This window comes from Arachis ipaensis, chromosome B03, assembly GCF_000816755.2.
Source record: "Arachis ipaensis cultivar K30076 chromosome B03, Araip1.1, whole genome shotgun sequence".
Lineage (NCBI taxonomy): Eukaryota > Viridiplantae > Streptophyta > Magnoliopsida > Fabales > Fabaceae > Arachis > Arachis ipaensis.
This window is the reverse complement of record NC_029787.2, coordinates 7,834,958-7,844,856: the sequence shown is the minus strand read 5'-3', so window position 1 is coordinate 7,844,856 and position 9,899 is coordinate 7,834,958. Positions and strand designations below refer to the sequence as shown.

The 9,899-nt window shown below is 36.9% G+C and overlaps 2 protein-coding genes across 9 annotated transcripts in view; both read right to left on the bottom strand.

Annotated features, from left to right (window-relative positions):
- The window catches only part of LOC107628837 (NADH dehydrogenase [ubiquinone] 1 beta subcomplex subunit 9), a 2,748-nt gene extending 1,331 nt beyond the window's left edge, over positions 1-1,417 (bottom strand). Inside the window, exons 1-4 of the mRNA XM_016331442.2 lie at positions 1,154-1,417; positions 1,019-1,060; positions 768-849; positions 331-386 (exon numbers count right to left, since the gene is read on the bottom strand). Coding sequence (XP_016186928.1) covers positions 331-386; positions 768-849; positions 1,019-1,060; positions 1,154-1,285 — 312 coding nt within the window. The 5' untranslated portion in view covers positions 1,286-1,417. The remainder of the gene's footprint in view (positions 1-330; positions 387-767; positions 850-1,018; positions 1,061-1,153) is intronic.
- LOC107628838 (kinesin-like protein KIN-7E) lies at positions 2,609-9,889 on the bottom strand. 8 transcript variants are annotated; one of them, XM_016331443.2, is made up of 15 exons: positions 9,143-9,889; positions 7,861-8,155; positions 7,187-7,276; positions 6,999-7,099; positions 6,773-6,886; positions 6,609-6,690; positions 6,476-6,543; positions 6,309-6,374; positions 6,092-6,216; positions 5,539-5,875; positions 5,078-5,179; positions 4,844-4,985; positions 4,156-4,709; positions 3,550-3,863; positions 2,609-3,281 (listed from the first exon to the last, which is right to left on the bottom strand). In XM_016331443.2, the coding sequence occupies exons 2-15, from the start codon at positions 8,078-8,080 to the stop codon at positions 2,966-2,968; spliced, it is 2,631 nt and encodes an 876-aa protein (XP_016186929.1). In that variant the 5' UTR covers positions 8,081-8,155; positions 9,143-9,889; the 3' UTR covers positions 2,609-2,965. The 8 variants fall into 8 exon arrangements, with proteins under 8 accessions (XP_016186929.1, XP_020973644.1, XP_020973646.1 ...); XM_021117985.1 differs by having other exon boundaries at positions 9,156-9,889; XM_021117987.1 differs by lacking the exon at positions 9,143-9,889 and adding an exon at positions 8,735-8,819.

Below are 9,899 nucleotides of genomic sequence, written 5' to 3'. Positions count from 1 at the left end.
AGAATTTCTTTCTTAATGATTTCATAAATAAAAACTCTACCTAAATATTGGCTTACCCTTTAACCAAACTAACTCTCTAATTCTAACTATTTCTTCACATTACCATCCCTTGCAACATAATATGTATAGTCATAACTATTGAATAATTGAAAAGTGAAAAACAAATCACTAATCTATAGAAGAGTAAGATATCATGTAACAAGGGGAGTATCATATCCAATAATAGGTATACAAAAGAATAAGCATTCAGCCCACCAAGATTGAGTGTATCAACTGAGAGAGATGGGAAAATAGACATGATAAACTTGGTGTATAATCATAGAGACTTACCCCCTCGGGTGGAGTTGGGTTGCGAGTAAACTTGGAACCACCAGGAGCCCAAGGAACTATTACACATTAGCAAACACGAGTAAATAAACAAGGTTAGTATCAAAATTGAACGGAATAATAGAGCAGGAAAAAGAAAAAGGACCACTGCATAGGATTTTACAAACTGCAGATACAAGTTACAGATTATCTGAAGATCCGAAAACAATAACAAGTTAATAACTAAAAGGAAGTTCCTTGTCTTGGCGCCTACGCTCTAAAAGGACCCGCACCTCAGACAAATTGCATATTTCACATGATTGGTAATTGAATTACATAGAAATGCATAGAGTAATCAGCTCTAAAACCGAAGTTTACATTCAAGATATTAAAATATTGTTCTACAAATTGTTTAAGAAAGCAGTGTAAGTAGCAAAATCTGAGTGAGATAATGTTGTTACCTATATAAGGATCAGGGTGGCGCCACTTATTGTAGGTAGCTTCACCATCTTCTATCATCCGATCGATGGTATCAAGGTCTTCCTGTTAGTCACATTGATCACTTCAATTTCATAGTTCAACGCATAACAAATCTAGAATACGCACTCTAACAAATAACAAGTATTGTAGTAGGCACTAATCAAATGCAACATATTTCAAGTCTTAATTTAGTACTAATTAAAAAGAATGCAATGTTGGATCAGAAACGAACCACGTGTCTGTGTTGCTCGAACCTTTCGCGGAGGTTAGCTGCCTGAAAAAGATGAACAAGAACAAGCAAAAACGGTTATACATAACCAGAGAGAGAGAGAGAGTATGTGGGAATGGAAAAATGAAGAAATGGTACGTCGTCGTAGAAGAGGTGACGATGGACGGCCCAATTGAGGGTGTCTTTGAGGGCGCGTCTGTAGAGGATCCGGACCCTCTCTCTTTGCGCCGCCCTCCGAGCAGCGTGCGCCGCCGTCGATGTCAGACTCATCCTTCTTCTTCTTCCCTTTCGATTCTCTCTCTCTCTCTCTCTCTTTTGCTTCTCTTCGGCACAATTTCACAGCTCACATCTGAAAGCTGAAGCTAGATCAAACCAGAGACTGCCTACCACAAACGACGTCGTGTCACCTGTCAAGGTAAACGACGTCGCATCATAATTCATTCTGGACCATGCTGTGCTGGGCCTTTATCAAATCAAAAAGCCCTAAATTGAAAAAAAATTATAAAATGTCACCGTCCAAAAATATTATGGGACAAATTCGTTTAATTTGATGACAAAAACTTTTTTTTCCCCATATTGAGATAGATAAACCAAATAATAATATTAATTAATTAATAATATGACAGTCAAATGACAAAGGATTATTTTATCTCAAAAATGTTTCATAAAGATTAATCAGTTTGTAAAACTGTAAAAGAACTAATTTGCCCCCTTTTTTTTCCTATTTCAAGTTTGATTTTTACCAATATTTAGTTCTCAAAACGACATGTTAAGTTTATTGACTTTTAAAGAAATACGTAGGCCATAGAATTTCATTTTAAATATTTTCATTTTATTCAATGACCTCCATGATTTTTATCAAAAGTTTCTTTAGCATTTTTCTATGGGTATAACCGTATAGCGTAAGCTCTAAGAAACAAATTGAACTAGGTTAGTTGACTAGCCTTTCTGATCATTGCGATTATCTATGTAAGAAATGCTTGATTTGCTTAGTAAAATAAATTTAAAAAATCTTCACCCTAAAAGCGATTTGCACACATTCTTTAACAAAATACATTTTCGGTTTTGTGAAAAAAAAAAATTTAGATTTAAACATCATTAAATTGGTAACTTAAAATATTTTATAATCAGTTATTTTTTGCCGACGTGTGGTGTTTCCCACGGTATCTCCCAACCCGACAGGTCAAGGACTAATCCGTTGCGGATTTAAACTCCATTTAAGAGTCTGCCGCTGACCAATGGGTTGCTGCATGCACAAGGCAGGATTCAAACCCCCGACACTTGCTTAAGCGGACGAGTGAGTTGACCACTCGACCAACTCACTCGACCAACCCAAGTTGGTTATGTAATTAAATGCATATATAAAACTATTTTCACATCGAAATTAAATTATTGATCCATCAGTGATTAAATTCTTACTTTCTCACTATACCAATATTTTTTCTTTTAGAAAAAATTGATCCTTTCTTTTCTATTGGAATCACTTTTGTTGCCAGTCTTGTGGCTTATTCCTTAGATATGTAGCATTTTGACATTAGCAGTTAAAAGAAGTGTATCCGTGTTTCGACTTGAAACCTACCAAAGTAGTTAAGCTAATCAGAATAACAAACCTAGCTAATACATACAATACAAGAGAAACTCGTTTAAAACAATAATACACTAATCTACTCTGCCTCTACAATATTATCCAAAACATCTTTACAAAGAAGCAAGCAACTCATCAAACAATTGTGCTCGATAAAATTAGAAAAAAGAAACCAATCCGTTAAATGGTACACCAAAATCATAACCAGAACCACCCAAAAGCCAAACATCAGGAACTCGTACATTTCCATCTCCACTGAAGAAAGAATGCTAAGCATGTCAAGTGTGAACAGTGATCAGAAACTATTCGATATCATGTCTACAATGCTGTACACGTGTCACGTGTGTGTTATCCACAAACAAACCTTAGAGAGATGCTCTGCTGCTTCTCCATGAAGATCTACGTACTGTGTGTTGGGGTGTGAAGCTTAGACCAAACATCTCCTTAAGGGCCATACCCTGCTCTGAGAACCTCACCAACTTTGCAACTACTGTGGCACTCTCCATTACATGGTTCATATCATTAGTGTTACTCCATAAACGGGTTGCTAGCTGCATCCTCCTGCGCTTCGAATCCAACGGAATGTCCCATTCCTTGAACAGCTTTGTTCTCTCATCTGCAGAAAGCCTTTTCTGCATAAGCTTGACCAGCATTTCTCTCTCTCGCCGAAGAGCCTTCACACTGCAACAACATGAAATACGCACACGAGTAAATACCATTGCAGTGCAAGTAACAACTAGATTTTGTGTCATGAGCACAAATAACCTTATATTTCTTGACACATTATTTTTAATTTAGCAGCACAAGGTTTCTCGATTACAAAAAAATGTTGGCTATATATCAGACACTGAAATATATCACATTATTTTGGTAAATGCACACTTGGATTCATGTTCCAAAATATATCAGATACTGAAATAAAAGCATAAGTGATGGAGGCAGAGAGAACCTTGCAGCAAGCGTGATTGTTGGAGCATCCTTCAGAGACCCGTTTGCACTGAAAAATGTTTCTTTGAGGAAAGTTAGTCTTCTCAGCTCTACCTCCATGTAAATCGAGTCTTTTGGATCACCCCTGAACAAAAGAAAGAAGTAGGTCCTGTGCGTCAATGGTACGCAGCAAGCTTTCCACAGTTCAATTATCTCCCTTTGTTGCTTTGTGAACTGCAGAGACCAATTTAGAGGAGTTCCAGGTGCCTCTAACATTGGATCAACCCCTACATCTTTCACATTCTTCACGGATGATTTTCCTTGTGTCTCTTCACCCTAAAAGTCAGAAATGTAGGATTCAGTCATCAAGCATCGAGATAAATGACGACCCTGTGCTTTTTTTAAAGGGAAGGGCATTCAGATTTTAAACATCAAGTGGACAATGATCCCAATAGAAGTGTACACGTGATAATTTATACTAATCATCCACGTTTGCTACAAGGGTAAGGTTTCACCTAATTAATTAATTATTAAGCTTTGTATAAGATTCGCCTAGATAACAAATGAAGATTCTATTTATTTTCCCCCCCTTGAAACTTATTAGAAGGCAACTGAAATTTATTCTTACCTGACCATCAACAAGCTGCTTCTGATACTCAAGTTTGACCATTTCCTTCATCCCAGCAACAAAAGTTTGAATGCTAGTAACTTCTTCTCCAAACTCATTTGCAGATGGACTTCCGATAGAAGACTGAGAACCATCTCCAAATCTTGTGGAATCCCCAAAATCTAGCGGAGCTAACTTCCTTCTCCAACTATCCGGTCTTCCAGGGAATCTTTCAAACCCATTGGCGGGAGTCCTATCCATTTCTCCTGCTCTCTCGGGAGAACCAGTCATGTGGTATTCCCTACAACTCCAGCTCCGAGTTAATTTAAGACTTCTAGAACTTGACATACTTCCTGATATGTCTTGTGAAAATTGATCAAGTAAACTATATGATGAGTTGTTTTGAATTTGACTCTCTTCTCTTCCTTCATTCATCGTTTCATTTTCCTCTCCAGATACTGTTAATGCTAATTCTCCATTGTCACTTAGTGATGGATCAAGATGTTCTGAGTTGTCTCGACTTGACTCCTCCAGCTCAATACATTGAACTTCTTTGCAAACTTCATCAGGGTATTCTGTACAAGCATAAGTAAGGAGCTGTATATACTATTGAAACTACAGGATCTGATGCTAACCCACATTTATGATAGGGCATCATTTTTGTGAAATTACATAGTACAGGCATATGGATGATAGAAGTAAGAGTTACCTTCATGACTACTTCCAGTGTCATCACCATCATCAAAATGGGGATTGTCGAACTCTCTCATGCGCCTATCTGGACGGTGTGGACCACAAATACTTGATGATTCAGATACTGAATGGTCATCATCCCAGTTATCTTCCCCGTCCTGAAAATTAAGGAAAAAAGCGAGAATCAAAATTTAGAGGCTTAACCGCTAATTTGTGACATAATTTTCCGTTATTAGGAAATGAAAATTACTTTTTTAGATTTCTGATCCTCTTTGATCATGCGAAGCAAATCCTCAACCCTTGATTGAGCAAGATCACGTTGCTTAGCTAGCTCCTTAACTTCCTTCTCCAACTGAATAATTGGAAACCAGGTTATTAACATTTAGTTAGTAATAAGAATGTGATATGCACGTTGGCCAATGCAACTTGAAAAAATCCCACACTTTTCCTTAAAAAAATAAATAAATAGAATAGAAGACATTGAAGCAGACTATTAGGGACCTATGAAACTCAGTTCTACCCTTCTTATCTATTGGGATACATAAATTCATGAAGCACAAGTATTGTTCAAAAAAACATGTACCTAGGAAAGAGAGGTTAATAATGATATACAAGATTGTTCTAAATCAACATCTTGTAAGTTCCACAACTAGGTCTAGTCCACAATCAATATAAAATTATAAACGCAATGGAATAGGAATTCAAACTGACCTTTTCTATCTGGAGATCCTTCTTCCTCAACAATGATACGTAATCACAATTGGAGGCAGTGGGATTAGGGGTTCTTAACTCACTTTCCAACCTAGCTACCTCTTTTTGCAATTGCTTAACCAAGGCCTTATCAGACATCACCACATTAACCTGCGCTTTGGTGGTCACTTCTTTTGCACAACAAGCAAAAAGAAGCGTGTTTCTTGTTTGCTCAACATGACTTCGTGCAGGGCTCAATGTACAAATAATGGCTGTTCTAGCATTGCCACCTATGGAAGGCTGAAGTATGCGTGTCAACTTTGAATCTCTGTAATTAATGTGTCCATTTCTTCCCTTGCTGCATTTAATCAAATTATGTCAGTGGAAATTCAAGGGTTTCTTCTCATATTTGATGCTAGAGGCAGAAACTAAAATTAGCGAAAGGCAGTTTGAAATGCATCATCTAGCATTAAGAAAACCAAGGTTAAGAGATAGGCAGCCAAATAAAGAACTAAACTACATTAAAAACTAAGCACACATGACATATATAATACGAATGGAAGAAGTAGGCAACCTCAGCTTGCGGATGACTGTTCCAAGAGTAAGTAAACTCCGGTTTATATGACAACCTTCTTTCAGTCTCACCCCAGCTGATGATAACTGAGATGCACGCTCACTTCCGGCCAAATCAACAAAATTCTGCAAAGAAACAAAACAAAGTTAATTTCAAAATTTTTGGTAAGGATTTATTGCCTAAACAAGAAGGAGTACTTTTAAAAATGCAAACATACCACGCTGGCAGCTAGGGTGGCTGAGTTACCTTTGCCCAAGAATTCCCTGGCAGAACTTTCTATTGTCTGAAACAATACAATTTCAATATTAGGAGCTTTTTTTTTTAATTATTTTTTAAGATATAAAAAGTACAAGAATTTAATTACAGAAATGGAAAGGCACACACCAATCTGATAATTTGATGAGATCTTGAACTCTTTTCATTTAGGTATGTCTCTCCTACCTGTCTCTGAGCTGCAAGGATAAATTAATGTAATGCTTGATTGTACAAACAACCTAAAAAAAACTATACAAGCTACCTTCACAAAATGATAGAAGCTCTTGCAAATGCCCCCAGTCCCGTAAGTTCTCCTCTGTAAGTTTCTCTAAAATGGGTCCTCTCTGAGAAAAAAGAAATGAAAACAACCATTAGTTATGCAATCCATTTTATGAAATTTCAACCTAATATATGAAAGGTATTCACCTCAGGATCATCACGCAGCCTAAGTGGAGTATTGTCTGTACTGAGGAGGTCTCTAACAACTTCATTGTAAATTTCAATTGCTGAGAACTTTATCACAAATGCTCTTTCCTCATGCTATAAAGGTCACATTAAACTTGTGTTAATAGCACTGGGTAATGTTATAGTAAAGAACTGATAATGAAGAGTCAAACAGACAGTTGAAAACTTTGGTAGCCTAATTATTTACCCTTTTTATATAGTCAAAAATATCTGCTACAGCATATTCAGTTATTCCAACCATTGTATATGTCTTTCCACTGCTTGTTTGCCCATATGCAAAAATACTGGCTGAAAGGACATATAATTATATGAACACCTAGTAAACAAAACGGGAGATGGATTTAAAGAAACTAGTGGGTATAATAATATACTTACAGTTAATCCCATTAACAACTGAAAGAGCGATTTCTTTTGCTCCTTCCTCATACACCTGTCTTGTATCACAGTCACCCCGAAATACTCTGTCTACCAATCATAACAAAATTTCATAAACATTGTGCATAAGTGGACACCAAGTCACCAACACAGCATACAGTACCTTAATTGAGAATGCACCAAATGTGATTGTTTAATATCAACTTTTGCGGGCAAAAATAAAAAAGTTAAACAATCATAGAGATTGACACATTAACCAGTTATGTCAATTAAGACAAACATACAAATATAATTTTACAAATTGTTGAATAGCCACTAACTTTATCTTTCAAAGTTAAACAATCATAGAGATTGACACAGGTTTATTAGGGAAGACTGCATCTCCATCACCGTAAGTAAAAAAGTAACTGGATCTGATAATGTTCAACTTATCAAAGCTAATAATCTATGTTCTCCAAGTAAGAAAAGTGATCCCTTAGAGACTACACATGTGTTGAATCCAACATACATTACAAGTTCCAAATTATTGTTATTATAAGTTAAACACGAAGCTGCGAAGTTTTAAAAACAACACGGACTTTCCTAATAATAAAACGGATTAAAAGTAGGCTTTTTCCTATGAAATCCGCAGGTCCTTAATAAAAAAACATATTAACGACCAGTCATTTGCTTACCAAATGTATAGGCACTTGGAAATGTTGAACCCTCCCGTAATGTGTTCCGGTACAAGACGGTAGTATCATTAATGCATTCCCAGTCTGCGGTTTCATTTGCAGCAGTTTCCTTCTCATTCAAAGGCCTTAGCCTTATCAACACAAAAATCTTCTCTTCGCGACCACTTAGCGCTTGCATCTTCTCCCATTTCAGCAGCTCCTCACCACCAATAGCCCCCATTTTCTCACACTTACCTCAATATTCTCTCCAATTCACAAGCTCATCAGAAAACTCCGAGCAACCCCATAATGGATCCTATAAGAGCAAGACAAAGTGGTGTGGTTAACTAACAAACCGATTCCATTTTCTAAGCTGCATGATACAGCTGAGAGTTCAAGATAAACTAAAATCACAAATGGGAGATCACCAATACAACAGAATGGTTAATTTTCCTTTGATAAATAAATAGAAAATAACAACAACACTAACAAGGAGTCTAACTTTAGATCGTGCCAGACCAACACAAGAAAGAAAAGAGCAATGACAAAAAAACAGAATGCTAACTAATTACGTTTTTATCATATCATCAAAAAAAAAAATTAATCGGTAGTTGGCATTATAATATCACGACCACAAAAAGCTTCTGTTTTAAGAGACAGATTGATAAATCATAGGTTTAGTACAATTAAAGGATATGCTAGCCATGTTGATTATTCTTTGGTACCAAGCTTCATCCAGAGGAAAACATGAAAAAATAAATAAATTAAAATAAATAATACACACTAGTGATAAAAAGAAAAAAAAATAGAAAAGCAAGCTGGGGCCTAATTCCTAAACAGATATAGCGGGGTTCTTCTTTTGTTTAAAAAAAAAAAAATTTAAATAAAAACTTTCCTTGAACAGTGGCCAATTCCAATGTAAGAATAGAAAGCTTTTCATTGCAGCGACCCACCTCAAAAATAATAATAATGCTTGAGAACGAAGCAAAAAAAGTTTATAGTTTTAGCATAAATTTGATATCGACCTCTGACTATGGAGTCTATGGTAGTTATGCACAGCAAAGCAATGGTCCCCATCTAACATGGGGCCATCTTTTTCAACCTTTCACCTTCCTCCTCTTTAATTATTTCTTTTTTCTTTTCCCATTCCAACTATCTACCCAACCAGAATAAAAAAAGCGACTCTCCCTCTCACACACACTTCACATTCTCATCACATATTTTTTTTCAACCTCCAGTGTCGTTTTCACGAGACGTTACTACAACGTTAGCGGTGAAAATAGTAATTCACAGATCAACTTACTTCTCTTACGAACCTGAAGCTTCTTCAGCTGCTGCTTCTTTCAGAAACAGAACACGAGACAAACATGTTGTGATAACCGAGTGAGTGGATGGATCTTTCAGAACGACGTCGTCTTCAAAATATGCTTGGATGATGACGTGGCGCTAAATCTCAGATTCCGAGAAAAGAAAAGAAGAGAAGAAGAATAATAGGAGATAAAACAGTGAAAATTGAAAAAGGAAAAACCGCAAGGAAGATGAGTTGAGTTGAGGGAGGCACGATCTGAAAGAAAATAAAAAATAAAAGCACCGAAGGCAGAAAACACGGCAGTGGCTCCGGTGAGTTAGTTTCGGTTAGTTTCTTTCAGTGTCTCACTCTCACTCTCAAACAAGCACAGTTGAGGAATGAGAATGGACCAGCAGGCACGTTTGTTCTGATCCGTTGTCAACTTCTGTTTTCTACCATCAGTGCGGAGGGAAATGACGACGGTGACCCTGAGCTGTTGACATTGGTCATTGGTGTTTGTGAGGGTGGAAAATATGAAGGATGTCACGTGATGGAGCGGCAACAACTAACAAGTGGGAAAGAGGAGGAGACTTGTTATGATGGTAGCACGTGGTGGAGAGAGAAACGCCGTTTAGAAAACGTTAGCGTCTTTAATGGGTGTGTACTGTTGCGAAACTGAAACCGTCGTCCATTGAAGTTTCCAATCCACGAAGGCACGAACCATCAGGATCCACCTCACGTTTTGGATTATTCTTTTTTTTTTTGGGGTCTA